The following is a 17,817-nucleotide window of genomic DNA, read 5'->3' as shown; positions in this document are numbered from 1 at the left end:
TTACAACAACACAGCACCACCGCCACTGTACGAAACGAATTAGCATATAGATATGCGTGAGCCCTGGGATCAAAGAAAAGCCCCATTGGCAGGGAGGCCTTTTTCGTCATCGTGGGATAAATTACTGCCCGTCGATGCTTTCGCCCTCGGAAAGTTCTTTAAATCGCACCACCGCCAATGGGGTTGCAAAAATGGGACAGAAAATTGTCACCGCTTGTTGTGGTGTTCTTTTTCCCCCCTTTTCAATGTGTGAGATTCTTTTAATATTCGCATCATTAGCTCGACCAAAAAGAGGCTACATTGGAGTGAGTTGTGCAGCAGGGCGGGTGTGACAAGTTTACATTGTCCGGACAGCATGATTGCCATTTATCAGCCACGGGTGCCAGGCTGGCCGTGGCATTAGGAATGCACGAAACGTGACTTTGAATTTTCATCCTAAACCGGATTCGTCCCATCATCGAGATGGATCGTTCTGATTTCAGCCCGTACGCTGTGCGGGACAGTGCCAATGAAGCAAGCGGCGGCATGACTTTTAGCTTTTGATGCATTGTGCAGAAGATATTTAGATTAATGTAGGCCACCTACAAAAAGACCCCCTACCCTGCATGTGGCACTGTGTGTGTGTGTGTTGTAACCAGCACTGCATTTGCGAGTGCAGCGTTAGTTTAAGGACAGCTGCATTGGCTCCAGCAATGCGCCTCAGGATTGCGTCAAAAATAACCTATTTTATTGGTTTCTTCATCGAATATCATTAATTGCAAAGTGGAACCCACGAAAGTAATCCCTTCGGGCGTGCATTCAGCTGTAAATAAGTTCAGCACAGTGACGCCATCCCATAGTTAATGGCCGTATGGGTTAGTGAGGAATGCGGGCTGTAGACGAGTTGGATTTTATTTGGCAATAAATAGAAAACACACTTCTTTCATTTCTCACCCTGCTCGGTTGCTGCCTCTGGGAGGTTGATTTAAAACGAGTACAAAAACAGTAACAAGGAAATCCCACCCTTCTGTCTCGCAATTCCCGGTATTCTTCGGGAACTGCGAAAGTGTACAGTTGCAAAAAAAAAGAAGAATAACACAAAGTTTTCCGCAATGACGCTCACAGGGAAAGCTCTCGTCTATCATAGTCATTCTTCAAACCCTCCGCCCCATCTTTTTTTGTATATCCGGTAAGATTAATCAACTATCTAATCTTACGTCAATTTTTAGGCAAACCCGATAAACTATGACGACTCATGGGACTGACTAACCAAACCCATCGGTCCGGGGTCTGTGAGATTTTCCCACCGCGCGAGCAGCAGTGCTATATGAGACATCAGTTAATTAATACGCAACGATAATTTATGCTCCACGACCAACCACGGAGCCATGGTTGGGTTTTATCATTCATCAAACGCTTTCACCACTTCCAGGTGCTTATCAACGCTCCAGCACTTTTGGCGGCTTTCTCGGTAGAGGTATGCAGTCATCATTATCTTACTATACAGCTTGGTTTACTCTCTTTTTCTCTCTTTCATTCTCTTTCGGTATTTCTCTATGTATCCCTGTGTTACGTCCGTCTACCATGGCATACTTCCGTTCAGAAGGTTAGGAGTAGTTTCTGATGCATTACGTTCCCATGTCCTCCCCATTTCAACGCAAGTATTTATGACATATTTTGTAAATTTGATTTCTCCTCTACATTTGAGCACATTAGTTATGTGCTATTATCCAGAAACGGATAGGTTTTCCCAATGCGATACTCCCTAGAACTAGGGGTTACCCTTGCGATGGATTCTATCAGCATCGTTCAAGGATGAGCGTTTTCTTACGTAAAAGCAAATTGCTAATCAACAGCACATTACACAACGGACCGGATTCCCAATTGGACCTGAGCAGCCGCCCAAGCTGAACGTACATCGGACGGCACCACATCAAACGAAATCTGACGCAAGACGTAGCTAACTGGGCTGGCTGTAACTCTATCTTTCACTTATGTTTGCCGGTTGCTCGTTCATCGGTCAAGTCGTCGATCGAACTGATCGAGAAAAAAAGGGACGAAGGACGGAAACTGCACGTCATATAAGAAATATCTTTTCGCTTATAGTGCTGTCGTGGGTGTCAATGTCTTGCCCCCACCAGGCAGGGAATGATGTGGCAAAGTCGAGCTGAGGGCTACCTGTAGTGTGGCTCGGGCTTGAAGATATCTGAGTCGCAACATGGCTCCAACTCGGAGGGGGAAGCGGGGAAAGGGGGGCAATTTTTATAAACTGGTAATTGAATTTTATGAAACGGATTATCATTTCCAAAGAGCCGAACAACACGAAAACAACGGTCACACGCGCAGCCATGGATGAGTTCGGCAGAACTCGAACCTCACTAACGAGGTATATTTTAAAGCCGTTGTGCCGCAAGCGGTGTCGAACATTCAGCTGGTAATTGAGAAGCAACATTCGGTAGGGGATTGATTTGGAATCCATCCAAAACTGTCTATTCAATCAATAATCCCAAGGTGTACAGCCGGCGGGTACAGCAGCTTACAGTTTACGTTTCTACAAATCGAAACGCCTTCGGTCGCGACGCTGTTTTACGAAGCGTAGTTTAGCTGATGGATACTGAGAAAGTGTATTTTTGTAGTGTACCTTCTTTACCGAGCTGCTAAGAAAAACAACCATGAGTATGAGTTTTTTGTGGTGATGAGCTTTTGCGATATCATAGATACAATGGAAGCTTTTGTAAAAGCTTTCACAAAAGTTCGTTTGAGCACGGCAGGAGGACTGAGCGAAAAACGAAAGCTTAACCGGTTCGGAGAGGTGCTGACCTGTACGGTTTGCTACGACGATCCTTAATGGTGTCCGAAATTGGTTTCTATCTCTGTATGGTAACGTTATAGTTTTTGTGTTTATTGCGCTGTTAGCTACCATAAATAATTTAGTTGTTGAAATTCGTATTGTTTAAAGCATAAAAATGCTTTAAAACACATAGTGAGCCAACCAAAGCTGATTTCTTGCGATAACTACGACTACAACTACGATCATCGCAAAGTACACAACATTGCGAATCGCTTTGCAAATTATACAGCCGTACCGGCGAACTCGTTCGACGAGAAACATTCGTCGCTCATGAGTGGACAGGGTTGTACCACTAGGTTGGCCAGTACAAAATCTATATGGTTTTCTAATTTTTGATCTAGACGGCTATGAAATGAGTGAAAATGAGCGTCGCGGCGAACGTTCCCAGGAACGAACGAGTTCGCCGGTACGGCTGATAGTAATTTGTACAATGGATTTTTTAAATTATAGCTATACAGTATAAAAGACCGGTCTGGTGGTGCAGTCGTCAACTCGTACGACTTAACAACATGCCCGTCATGGGTTCAAGCCCCGAATAGACCGTGCTCCCATACGTAGGACTGACTATCCTGCTATGGTAACAATAAGTCAAAGAAAGCCAAGCTCACTTCGCCAATGGGTACAGGCAGGCCTTGACCGGCAACGGTTGTTGTGCCAAAGAAGAAGAAGAAGAATACAGTATAAAAAGACGACAAATTTTGTCGGCAGCTACCAAGCTGGGTTTGTTGAAGGCAAATCCACCACCGATCAAATTTTCACTCTAAGGCAGATCCTCCAGAAGTGCCGAGAGCGCCAGATCCCTACGCCCCACCTGTTCATCGACTTCAAGGCGGCTATGGTGTCATAGACCGGAATGAGCTATGGAACATCATACAGCGGTACCATTTCCCTGGAAAGTTGATCCGGCTGTTAGAAGCCACCATGAACGGGGTGCAATGCAAAATGAGAGTATCGAACTTGACGTCGGAATCGTTCGAATCTCTCAGGGGTCTAAGTCAAGGTGACGGACTCTCCTGTCTGCTCTTCAACATTCAACTCTTCAGACACCCTGGAAGGTGTCATTCGAGGCGCGGGAGTAGACAACGACATCCGTGGCACGATCCTCTACCGGTCACTCCAATTTCTTGGCTTCGCGGATGACATCGACATCATCGGCAGGACAACAGCGAAGGTGTGTGAGGCGTGTACCCGACTCAAACGCTAATCAACAAGAATTGGATTGAGAATCAATGCGACGAAGACGAAGTACCTGCTTGCCGGTGACTCAGACCATCTGGGAAGCAGTGTATAAGTTGACGGCGACAATCTCGAGGTAGTAAAGGAGTTTTGCTATCTCGGGACGGTCGTTACTTCGGACAGCGACATCAGCAGCGAAATCCGGACAACGACATCAATGTATCGCACATTGATTCGCCCGGTGGTCCTTTATGGACACAAGTCCTGGACCATCCGAGCGGAGGATGCAAACGCTCTGGGCGTGTTTGAGCGACGCATCCTCCGGACCATCTTTAGCGGTGTGTTCGAGCATGGAGCGTGGAGGAGAAGGATGAACCACGAGCTTGCTGAGCTTTACGGCGAACCGAGCATCCTGACGGTGGCGAAGACTAGCAGGATACGATGGCTGGGGCATGTTATGAGGATGCCGGACCCATGCCCCACCAAAAAGCTGTTCGACAGCGATCCCCAGTTTGGCACAAAGCACAGGGGAGCACAGCTAACTCGATGGCTGGACCAGGTGAAGCGAGACCTGACGGAGATCGGGTGTCTGCATGGATGGGAGGCTGCAGCCAGGGACCGAGCATCCTGGAGAATTACTGTTGTCCGGGTCAGGTCACATCGACGTGCTCTATCGTGAGCAGACCAACAAGAGATACAGAGAGAGAGAAAGAGAGAGAATAGAGAGCGAGATAGAGAGAGAGAGCGAGAGAGAGAGAAGAGAGAGAGAGTATAAAAAGGGGTATACAGTCTGTTCCCGAGTTACGCGGTTTCTGCGGTCCCGACGAATCCGCGTAACTCGAATATCCGCGTATGTCGAATTTCACGTTTTTTGACTAAATTACTATTGATTACTCGGAGTATTTTATTTAATTTAGTACTTTTATACACTTTACCATTTATTTGATATGATTCGTGCTAGACAATTCTAATATTTCTGGCTTTTAAGCGGTTTCAATTTGTTAGCATAAATGCAATTTATACCGAACTTGACGCAAATTGTACTGATTTGACATTTAATCTGTCAAATTTAGAAAACCGCGTATCTCCGAATCCGCGTATGTCGAGAACCGCGTAACTCGGGAACAGACTGTATAGCGGAATTGCCCCAATGATTGAAATCGATAGTTGTAAACTAATTGTTCTTCTGGAGGCCAATCTTATTCATCGTCTTATATACAGACAAATGCGAGTCGATGAAACTGTAGCTGATCACATATGTTTCAAATTTCACCCAATAGAGTCAATGCGAATGTCTAAAAATGAGGTCTATAATAAAGTTATCCAATACAGCATTACTTATAGAATAGATGGGTAGTGAAAATGTCTCGCTAAGGGTTTTTTTAAAAACAAGATCAAAAATGAAGGCGTAAAAGATGAAGACGAGGAGAATGGTCCTAGATATTTCACAATGCGTCATGCACAAAGACATTGAAGTGGACTTCTTGCTATGACAGCTTCTCAAAGGCAACTGGTTTCATCAAATGGCTCGCCAAACTGCTCCGTATGTGAAAAGTGCTGTGAGACTACCGGCTTCGATGACATCCGATGGACGAGAAAAAGCCCCAATTGTAACAGTTTCAATAGGCAGCAACACTGAGGGGCGGTACCAACAGAGACTCTCCGAAACAACATAGTTCGCTCTTTGATGTTATTTAAGTTCCACAGCATCATCATTAGATCGTCAACATCCAGGGTACATTGCATGCTCGCTCCTGATTGGAGTAGTACGCCCGTCACCAGAAGTGAGATCAGTTTGAAGAGTAATTTAGTGCAAGATCGCTACGGTTGATTTTCCCCATTAACCGGTAGAGATACAAAATAGATAGCAAATAATCAATCATGTGCCTGTGCCATGCTGGAAAAAGAATGTGTATGGAGAGATGAGAAGAGGGTGAAAACTGCTGGACACTAAGAAGTGAATGGTGAGTTTAATGAGCAAGAAAGCACCGTTCCTTGAGCTTTTGTTTAGTTTTAGAACAAAGGTAATATACAGATCCCGATTGGCGCTAGTTGTTAGGATTTTTCACAAAAACGAAATCTGTAAACATGTTTGAACTAAATAGTTCCTCTGTTCCGTTTGTATTTCTATCAAATACCATATTACTTGTCTCCTATTTGATACAAAAGTTTTCGACGAATGTGTGCTTGTCGTTTAACATATACGCTAAGCTTGAACAGTAATTATTCTTCTTTAGCTCAACAACCGTTGTCGGTCAATGCCTGCCTTTACCTCTTGTGGGTTTGGCTTTCAGTGACTAATTGATTTCCCCCCATAGCAGGATAGTCAATCCTACGTATGGCGGCACGGTCTATTTGGGGCTTGAACCCATGACGGGCATGCTGTTAAGTCGTACGAGTTGACGACTGTACTACGAGACCGGCCTACAACAGTAATTTTATTGATTGGGGGAACAGTAATTATATTGATATAAATATCCTTGGCTTGATGGGCTTGCCATTAGGATGCACGAGCCGGCCAGACGATAGAAATAAACGTATTTTTATACTATTAGCAGCTAGCAGTCACATCAAAAATTGCCGAGAGTAATTGCTAAACGGATTGGTTCATGTCTAGGGAATAATGTCGACTATATCGAAAGCTTCATAGCGCTTTTTAACGGTATTTTCAAAATGTTTTTATTTTATTTTTAACGTTCATTTTAAAAATGAATAGAACAAAACTAGAAATATGACTTTATTTATTTAACAAAGTTATCTAGCCATGCTGGCCTCCATAACTTAATACTAGATTCCTAACTAATATAAACACTGAACTAATGAGCAAATAAATAAAAGCTGACCATAAAAATAAATTGAAAAAAATAATAAGAATTTCACTCGTCAGTAAAGGCTTCGCAAAGTTTGTTTTAGTACATTTACGCTTACGCTAGGATCGACAATGCTGTTAACAGAGCTATACTAGCTAATCATTCTCAAAAGTGGATCTTTAGAACCAAATACCGTAGACCTAAAATCAGTACTAAATAAAGGACGTTGCCTTAGATTCCTACTAGGTGCCTGAAAATTAATTTGTTCTAGAATAAACGGGGCGTCAATGTAACCGCTGATAAGCTTATGTATAAAAGTACACTGTGCCGTCATTCGTCTATGTTGTAGTGAGACTAGTCCGAATAGCAGACACCTAGCACGATACGAAGGGTACACAGATTCTCAAGACCATGGTAAACGGTAGTAAAGAGCGCGTGAAAGTTTTCTTTGAACTGGTTCTAGTCTATAGATTTTGTACTGTACTCCGAGCATCCTGGAGAATTACTGTTGTCCGGGTCAGGTCACATCGACGTGCTCTATCGTGAGCAGACCAACAAGAGATACAGAGAGAGAGAAAGAGAGAGAAAGAGAGAGAAGAGAGAGCGAGATAGAGAGAGAGAGCGAGATAGAGAGAGAGAGCGAGATAGAGAGAGAGAGAGAGAGAGAGAGAGAGAGAGAGAGTATAAAAAGGGGTATACAGTCTGTTCCCGAGTTACGCGGTTTCTGCGGTCCCGACGAATCCGCGTAACTCGAATATCCGCGTATGTCGAATTTCACGTTTTTTGACTAAATTACTATTGATTACTCGGAGTATTTTATTTAATTTAGTACTTTTATACACTTTACCATTTATTTGATATGATTCGTGCTAGACAATTCTAATATTTCTGGCTTTTAAGCGGTTTCAATTTGTTAGCATAAATGCAATTTATACCGAACTTGACGCAAATTGTACTGATTTGACATTTAATCTGTCAAATTTAGAAAACCGCGTATCTCCGAATCCGCGTATGTCGAGAACCGCGTAACTCGGGAACAGACTGTATAGCGGAAATGCCCCAATGATTGAAATCGATAGTTGTAAACTAATTGTTCTTCTGGAGGCCAATCTTATTCATCGTCTTATATACAGACAAATGCGAGTCGATGAAACTGTAGCTGATCACATATGTTTCAAATTTCACCCAATAGAGTCAATGCGAGTGTCTAAAAATGAGGTCTATAATAAAGTTATCCAATACAGCATTACTTATAGAATAGATGGGTAGTGAAAATGTCTCGCTAAGGGTTTTTTTAAAAACAAGATCAAAAATGAAGGCGTAAAAGATGAAGACGAGGAGAATGGTCCTAGATATTTCACAATGCGTCATGCACAAAGACATTGAAGTGGACTTCTTGCTATGACAGCTTCTCAAAGGCAACTGGTTTCATCAAATGGCTCGCCAAACTGCTCCGTATGTGAAAAGTGCTGTGAGACTACCGGCTTCGATGACATCCGATGGACGAGAAAAAGCCCCAATTGTAACAGTTTCAATAGGCAGCAACACTGAGGGGCGGTACCAACAGAGACTCTCCGAAACAACATAGTTCGCTCTTTGATGATATTTAAGTTCCACAGCACCATCATTAGATCGTCAACATCCAGGGAACATTGCATACTCGCTCCTGATTGGAGTAGTACGCCCATCACCAGAAGTGAGATCAGTTTGAAGAATATTTAGTGCAAGATCGCTACGGCTGATCTTCCCCATTAACCGGTAGAGATACAAAATAGATAGCAAATAATCAATCATGTGCCTGTGCCATGCTGGAAAAAGAATGTGTATGGAGAGATGAGAAGAGGGTGAAAACTGCTGGACACTAAGAAGTGAATGGTGAGTTTAATGAGCAAGAAAGCACCGTTCCTTGAGCTTTTGTTTAGTTTTAGAACAAAGGTAATATACAGATCCCGATTGGCGCTAGTTGTTAGGATTTTTCACAAAAACGAAATCTGTAAACATGTTTGAACTAAATAGTTCCTCTGTTCCGTTTGTATTTCTATCAAATACCATATTACTTGTCTCCTATTTGATACAAAAGTTTTCGACGAATGTGTGCTTGTCGTTTAACATATACGCTAAAGCTTGAACAGTAATTATCTTCTTCTTCTTTGGCTCAACAACCGTTATCGGTCAATGCCTGCCTATACCTCTTGTGGGTTTGGCTTTCAGTGACTAATTGATTTCCCCCCATAGCAGGATAGTCGATCCTACGTATGGCGGCACGGTCTATTTGGGGCTTGAACCCATGACGGGCATGTTGTTAAGTCGTACGAGTTGACGACTGTACTACGACACCGGCCTACAATAGTAATTTTATTGATTGGGGGAACAGTAATTATATTAATATAAATATCCTTGGCTTGATGGGCTTGCCATTAGGTTGCACGAGCCGGCCAGACGATAGAAATAAACGTATTTTTATACTATTAGCAGCTAGCAGTCACATCAAAAATTGCCGAGAGTAATTGCTAAACGGATTGGTTCATGTCTAGGGAATAATGTCGACTATATCGACAGTTTCATAGCGCTTTTTAACGGTATTTTCAAAATGTTTTTATTTTATTTTTAACGTTCATTTTAAAAATGAATAGAACAAAACTATAAATATGACTTTATTTATTTAACAAAGTTATCTAGCCATGCTGGCCTCCATAACTTAATACTAGATTCCTAACTAATATAAACACTGAACTAATGAGCAAATAAATAAAAGCTGACCATAAAAATAAATTGAAAAAAATAATAAGAATTTTCCTCGTCAGTAAAGGCTTCGCAAAGTTTGTTTTAGTACACTTACGCTTATGCTAGGATCGACAATGCTGTTAAAAGAGCTATACTAGCTAATCATTCTCAAAAGTGGATCTTTAGAACCAAATACCGTAGACCTAAAATCAATACTAAATAAGGGACGTTGCCTTAGATTCCTACTAGGTGCCTGAAAATTAATTTGTTCTAGAATAAACGGGGCGTATATGTAACCGCTGATATGCTTATGTATAAAAGTACACTGTGCCGTCATTCGTCTATTTTGTAGTGAGACTAGTCCGAATAGCAGACACCTAGCACGATACGAAGGGTACACAGATTCTCAAGACCATAAACGGTAGTAAAGAGCGCGTGAAAGTTTTCTTTGAACTGCTTCTAGTCTATCGATTTTATACTGTTGATTTGGTGTCCATAAAATGCTAGCAAATTCAAGAATCGGTCTTACATTATCACAATACAGTGATTTTAGGGTAAAGCGGTCCTTGAAATCTTTAGCGAAACAAAACTTAACAAAAGAGTTACTTTAGCTAAACACACACCTGCTATCAAGCTGTACACCTAAATCGCGATCGCTGTTGGTCCGCAGAACTAAACTGTCAGCTATTTTGCAGTCAAAGAGAATAGGGGATCTTTTTTCTGGCGAACGTCTTGACTTGAACGTCTTGAATGACTTGGGCTTTACTTTCTTATTTGATTTGCTTTTGATCTGTTAATGAGCTAACGATTAAACAAATGATTCATTAATTGTAGCAATAAATAGATGCTTCAGTCCCTTGAGCTTTTAAATATTGACAAGGAGAAAGGGGATGTAGTGTTGTGTTTGGTGACTTGTTTTATGTGCCCTCTGCCAACCCCGAGGATAAATGCTTGGCGTAGTATTTGTTTTTGCATATATCCCACTATGCAACAATAATATATGTAATGCTATCGCTTTAGTTCTACAAAATATGTGTGCCCTCTCTTAATACTGTGCCCTCTGATTTAAGATCCAGTTTTGAGAAATGTTTGTGTTTAACATTTTTAAAGCAATTTAAACTATAGCAAAATATACATATTTTCTGTCAAAATACTTGTTTGCTACATTTCTTTTGCATTGAAAATAATAAAAAAATGGTATTTTATCTATTGTAATAATTATTTATTATGTTTAGAAATCACAGAAAATGATACATAGGATGTAGGAAATAATTGTAAAATAAAGGAAAAGTTGTGATATCTCATTTTGCCAATGTTTAATAAACTTCAATTACAGCTCATTAAATCTTTGTATATTTCAATTCTTAGTCTTTGTATTTATAGTTCATTGATTTATTGTAGTATGACTAATACCATTACTTTAATAATACAATCCTATATCCGGCTTAGATGTTTCACAGTTGAAACAACATGGTTATGCTCAGTGATTGAATAGGAGCACCCAGCAGCAGCATGTTGACCAGTGCACTCGTACATCAGCAACATCGGGTTTCGTTCTTTTAGTACGTAAAATTTAAACTCCATTGCTTGCCATGTCATCGCTGGCCTCGGTGGTCTCACTATCAACGCAGCTATTGACTTCTTAAGTGGGTAAACTTTTTTGTCCGATTTTTTGTATTTAATTGGTAGTAACTAGCAGCCGCTGGCCCCACCCTCTGCCTTAAAGTCCACTCTTACTGTTCGTTCCCTTTTTTTCCTTTTGTTTTAAAAACAACTTACTGCATTAAAATAGCATTTCCAGTATCTGCCCTTCTTGGTTTTGTCCTCAGTGCCCCGGGTTTGGATGTCCATCTAGATAAAACGATCGAGAAGAAAGCAACAACAAGAAATCGTATGTATACATTGTGGTGGCGCAATGCCCACAACTGAAATTGCTGCGGCCAAGCATTAGGTTTCTTTTTGTTTTGCATTTCTTTCTTTTGTATACCACTGTTTACGAACTCACACACAGATTTGGATTCAGTACTCTAGTTTACCATTTCGTCCAGCAACTCCTTCCGCGCCTCGATGTCATCGATTTCGTCCGGAATAGAATTGGCTACCCTGTCGTCGGCATCCCCATCTGCGTCCGCTTCTGGAAGTTCAGAAAGTGGAGCGGATAGAGAATGTAACGATCGTTAAAGGATTTCAGCGGATGAAGAGATAGATGATGGAAAAGGTTAACTTGACCCATGACACCACGGATCGAACCGCGGGCCATCACAGGCGCTCAATTTACCAGCATAATAGCTTTTCATCAGTTGCTCCGTTTTGCTCGGCGGTGGCGGTATTTTGGCCGGTACTAGCGATACCGTGGGTTTACCGGTGTAGCGCCCATCTCGGTACACCTTGTTGATTGGTCGCCCACCGCCGTCCTCGCCGTCGCCCTTCTCGAGTGCGTGATGCAGGGCAACCATCAGACGATCAAGTAACATGGCCGCCCGTTTCGGTACTACCATCTGGAAAATGATAGTTTAAGACACAGTTTGATTGGTTGTTGTATTGTTGGGTTGTCCAGTGTGAAGTTCAAACATTTAAGGATCACGGACTTTTAAAGAAAAATGCCATTTCTGTAAAACAAAGAAACTAGTTTTTTCTTTTGTATGCGATGCAAACAACGTTAAGCGGTATGCATTTTTAGGTCATGTTGATCTGCTTTGTAGTTGTGTTTTTGTTTCTTGATACTGCCTTTCCTCGTTTTTATGCAATTTGTGATGCTTACTTCTGCATTTATCTCATAAAACCGTAAAATTATAGACTTTAAAAATGTGTGCTGCTGCCTTAGGTTGCATAAAAAATACTGGTGTATAATTTTATTTTATTCGTAAAATGAAAAATCGAAGTGTATTAACTCTTCCAGAAAAGAATTATAATTTTGTTGCTATATTTTTCGAAACTAACATTAATGTACCCATAACATCTAACAAACTTATTCTACACGTACGTACCGAGCAACCAAGGTCCTTAAGAAACATTAAAACTAATGCAAACTCAGTCGTATTTTGTTTCGAGATAACTCCGAAAATTAGCATAATTTTTTGCAGACTAAATTACATATTCTATATGGAAAAACAGATTTGCGTCAACTATCTAGAAACGAAAAAGGAACGAAAATTACTAGATACACTCAATTGGAAACTTCGCAACAACTAGTGATGGATTGTCGGAATCGCATCCACGGCTCAAAACCATTTCCGAGCTACTCCGACTCCGAATCCGGCCAAATCAAAGCAACAGTTCCGCTCGGTGCCTTCCGAAGCCTACAAAGCCGTCTAGAGTCGGATAGATTCGGAACCGTTGGGGTCGTCGGTTGTCGCATGGAGCGACTAGTCTGCAGTCAGAAATGGCTCCGGTCGGTTCCACCGATTTTGACAATCTCAATGCCTCCGAATGCCGAGAAAATGTTTCAGTCCGCTCCGAATGGCTCCAAACGGATCTACACGTCTCCGACCTGTGAATGTTGCATCTTTGATGTTCGATTGAAGCCACTTCTGTTGTTTTCATAATCATGCCACCATAAAAATCAGTTAAAATTCAATATGTTAGGCTCATTGAAAGCGTTTGTACCCGAGTTGAGATTAATTGAACCCCATATTCTACAAGACGAATTAATATACTTTCCAATCTCCCCAACAATCAAAACCAAAATGAAATGAATACGCTTAAGATAAAAGGCTTTCGATTAAGGATTAAAATATTCGAAATGCCATGCAATACATAGCTTATTAATAGGTTAGCTCACACAGTCCATACCTTAATCCGCGGATCATTCCCCTTACAAGGGTAAAAAAAAATCGCCAATCTTTTTCCATTCACACACCAACAATCTTCGTTGGATAAAATTATCGTAATTTAACAAAATTACTCCTAAAATACGGGTTCTTGTTACTAGAAATGAATAAACCACCACCAATTTTTAAACACGGTTTATTGCAATTTTTCTCTTGTTCTGTCGAAAGATTACAGGCAAATATGTTTGGTATTCATCCAGCGATGATATGCTTGGAAAAAATTCTCCACAGACTGCTGATTTCCCCTACCTCAGTGAAAAAATGTGTTTGACAGATATTTTCTAGCAGAACTCCCGTGTGAGAACGCGACTAATGAAGAATATCCTATTTTAATAATAAGGATAATAGAAATTGTATGTGATTTTTAAAGTACATTAAACATATTTTGTCACATAAAACAAAAACAAAAGAGCACGCGCGACCCTCGAATCACTGAACATTTGTACTTGCGCCCCTCTGATGAAATGAGTTTGACACAGCTGACCTACACGATCATGCCGACGAGACTTCTTCGAGAAGTGTCATGCAGGCTAGTTATCAAGTAGTAAAAGTTTAAAACTGTAGCACGAGACCGCCATTGTAGTCATATAGCTATATTCACGCAAATACCAACCTGCAGCAAATCTGCTGCTAAATACTTTGAGGATTTCGCTCCATAAAAGTGGGATCGTAGGACGCAGGGCAGCAAATATCGTTTTTCCTTTAAGCTCCCTGCCACTCTTTAACAATGATGTACCAAATCTGGTAGCATAAATATCTTTCTTATTATGATAAGAGGAGATGGGAGTCAAATGGTCCTGGCGGCAAATGAATTTTCATCGTACGTTCATCGTGCAGCGAGCGTTTGTATGTAAATAGGATCAAACAAACATTGAATTAAATTTTTATGGATTGAAGGGCGATCTTTTAATTAGATTCAGTTTCTGCAAAAACAGTTTTTTTGCAATAATTTATCCATTTTTTCTTAACAATTGGATATGTTAGTCAGTAAATTTCGATGAACCATCATCAAATCAAATAAAGAGATCGTACTCTGCAGGGTATAATCTTACTTGTCACCGAAAATACCTGGACCGTCGAATAAAAAGCTGATAAAATTAAGGGTCAAATCAAGTATAATTCATTTGATGTAGTAGAAGACACATTTTCGTGGGATTTTTTTATGCATATTATCTTTATCGATGGTGTTCGATATGTTTGCTTTATTGCTATTATTGTTCAAACAAAAATTGATTTGAAATATTATCGTCGTTCAGATTTAAAACAGAATACCTATTAGAGAGAGCCCATGGCACAAGAAACATCTAAGCCACTACCTGGCTCGCTAAACAAACACAAAATAAGCCCAAAACAAATTAAAAAAGCTGCTTAATCAGACATATTTCAATTATCTTTAACTCTTTCATGAATTAAAATGCAGTTTTAGATTATTGAGAAGTTCATATTATTGCATGAGCAAAATAAGTATAATTTTATTTTTGTTAATAAGCGCTTTGGTATGTAAACCTTAAGATAGTTTCCCATTTAAACCCTCGTGTCCTTGTAACAGCATGAACTTGCTTTCGTATGAAGCAAAACGGCAAATCAAAACGTCCCTCTTGAATATAAACTTTTGAAATAGTGGTAGAAATAATTCACGAAAACCTTTTTAAAAACAGATGTAGTCGCGTGCAAGATCATCGTACTTCTTTTTCTTTGGCACAACAACTGTTGTCGATCAAGGCCTGTATCACTAGAGGGGCTTGGCTTTCAGTGATTATTATTGATTTCCCATAGCGGGATAGTCAGTCCCCATCACTTAACCCATGGCGGGCATGTTGTTAAGTCTTGCGAATTGACGACTGTACCACAAGTCCGGCTCTATACTAAAAGATAGTCGTTCACATGAAATAAAAATAGTGCGCTATAGGAAAATTACAGTAGTAAATTACACGTCAAACTCCCTACCTAAAACTAATACGTATAATTCATTATAACTCTGCAGAAACAACATACTTTGTCCACTCAAGAAAAACTATGCATATGTTCTAGGGTTAGCTCGATTTACGTTTGTTTCCTCACGGCTTTACTTTGCCTCTTCAGACCGTCATGATCTTTCATACTGCTCTAATGGTACAGATTCTTTTTTAAGTTAACTATAAATATGTCTCGAAAATTCGCTACACATGCTAGAAGGATGCGAGAAGGTCCCAAATTTCAACCCATGCGTTGCCCAGATATGTTTAGAAATCCAATTACCCCGCAAACCCGCCGTCTTGCTGTCGATAGTTCGCTCGCATGGATCGCAGACGGTTTGTGTCCTATTGAAGTAAAATTGCACAGAAACGGTTATTAACCTATTAATCGAGTGATTTTTGTTTCGTTTCATTTTTTTAAATACCTACAACATGGGCGGAAGCCCATGCGATTACAAACAAATAAATTTAATTGAGTCATTCTTTAACAGAATAGCTTCACAATTCAACGCTTGTGAACTAAACGCTATTCTGATTTACCTTTTTTCTCCTTTTTCTAATGATTTCTTCGGCTTATAAAAAAAATACAAACGATCAATAAATCTATAACTTTATAAAACAAAACTATTTTAACCTATCTTTGACCGATTCGTTATTTCCAAGAATCAATTGTGAAAGTTCTAGTATGAGTTATCGATTAGCTAAGACTAGTAAATCATTTAATTTACTAAATAAATATAGTTTGACTACAATTAAAACGCAATCAAAAAACTAAACATAAAAAGAAAAACAAACTATAATATGTATAAATGGTTGAAACTTGATTGAAACGTGTTGCTTTATTGTGTTTTTAATTTAAATATTACAGGTAAACTATTTATCATTGCATTTCTGTTATTGAATATGTCTCTATGATCCAAGATTGAACATGAACCTATCTATTAGCACGATACAATAATATGTGTGGAATTGAATATAGATACGGATATTAAAATAAACAGCCGATTAAAAAATACACCTTATCCAAGACTGGGTCGGTTCTTAACTAAATCATCAAATCCCGTTAGTATCGCGCTTTGATCGACTGCTCTCATTAGACAGGATATTATGAACAAGTTTTCTATATATATTCCATTGGCATAGATATACTAGTTTTGAGAAAGGGGTTTCCCCATAAATCTTGTGCTCTTATCAGAGCTGTATCACACAATATGAAATGGAAATGTAAGCACTACTCAACGCTATGGATATTAAAAAACGAGATTTAAACCTCAACACCGGCAATGATACACTTATCACGGGTGATCGCCTATCATTAAAATAATCTGGCTGAAAAAACTGATATGAAATTTTTACATCTTTTTACAATTCCACTGCAACTAGGTTGGTAGTAGAATAATGGAACCCTTACCGGATAGTCATCGTAATTCACTTCTGCAAATTTTGCATTCTCGTCGGACTTGATCTTCGCTGGCGGTACGATGGCTTTGTAGCTGGACAATTTACACCACACACTAGGCGTTTCGAGCAACACGAAGCAGATCGTCAACTGTAAGAGGATTCTTCGCATTTTTATGCAAAATGTGGGCTGCGTACGCGGTAAAAATTAAACACTGTCTTGACGGTTCGATGCCACTGCAGTGCACGTGCAGCAAGCGTGCTCAAAACGGGGTTTGGTCCAGTGACAGAATAGAGATAGTTTTTACACAGCTGAAAATTTGTCACAATCACGCCAAACACTGAAAACCACTCACTGCGACCGCCAACTCTTGCCCGCCGGCATATACAACCGGCAAAGGATTAATTATTCACCACTGCATCCATCATGCTTCACCACAACACGGTTCTTTTCAGCTCTATCAGCGGCCAGCGATCGGAAAATCTCTTCCTGTTGTGGTACTGTGTATAACACCCGGTTGTAAATATATTTTCCTTCCTTCCGTTTTCGTTAAAGCGTATCAAACTAAGGTAATATTGCTACAAATGAAACGGGATTCAAAACTGCAGGCCAGACCTGTCTCAGGAACTCGACCGTACTCGACAGTGATGTGAGCTAATCTAACCTGCTACACTGTGCTTACAAGAGCTTTTATAGACTGAGTCGATTACAATCACCACCGTAGAAGTGTGACTAGCAGCAGCGCCCTTAATCCTTAACCGTCGCCGGCTGCAAGCGATTCAAACGGCACGCACACTATCATAAAACCAGGAAGACGCGTGTACGCTACGTTTCTTGGTACGTTTGGCAGTGTGTAGAGTGTTCTGAGTGTAGTCTGAACTGTGCAAGCAACAAGTGGTATGTACTCGTTGTGTGTGAAATTTATCTTTTGAATGGTTTAATTATATCATAACCACTTCATCGAACACATGTGAATTGAAAAAGAGAAAAAATGTTTCCAATTCAATTATAAAATATAATAAAGATGCTCGTTCTTTGCATTAAAATTATGATAAAATGATCAAACTATAATCCTTAATTAAATTATGCTAAT

General features: G+C 40.2%; 1 protein-coding gene across 2 annotated transcripts; it reads right to left on the bottom strand.

Annotated features, from left to right (window-relative positions):
- Positions 1-10,880: 10,880 nt before the first annotated feature.
- Positions 10,881-17,408, bottom strand: LOC120959267 (uncharacterized). 2 transcript variants are annotated; one of them, XM_040382545.2, is made up of 4 exons: positions 16,737-17,408; positions 11,819-12,038; positions 11,546-11,674; positions 10,881-11,391 (listed from the first exon to the last, which is right to left on the bottom strand). In XM_040382545.2, exons 1-3 carry the CDS (start codon positions 16,893-16,895, stop codon positions 11,568-11,570), a joined length of 486 nt encoding a protein of 161 aa, XP_040238479.2. In that variant the 5' UTR covers positions 16,896-17,408; the 3' UTR covers positions 10,881-11,391; positions 11,546-11,567. The 2 variants fall into 2 exon arrangements, with proteins under 2 accessions (XP_040238479.2, XP_040238478.2); XM_040382544.2 differs by having other exon boundaries at positions 11,577-11,674; positions 16,737-17,405.
- Positions 17,409-17,817: the final 409 nt, after the last annotated feature.

Source organism: Anopheles coluzzii, chromosome 3, assembly GCF_943734685.1.
Source record: "Anopheles coluzzii chromosome 3, AcolN3, whole genome shotgun sequence".
Taxonomy (NCBI): domain Eukaryota; kingdom Metazoa; phylum Arthropoda; class Insecta; order Diptera; family Culicidae; genus Anopheles; species Anopheles coluzzii.
The sequence above is the reverse complement of the archived record's forward strand: the minus strand, read 5'-3'. Positions and strand labels throughout refer to the sequence as shown.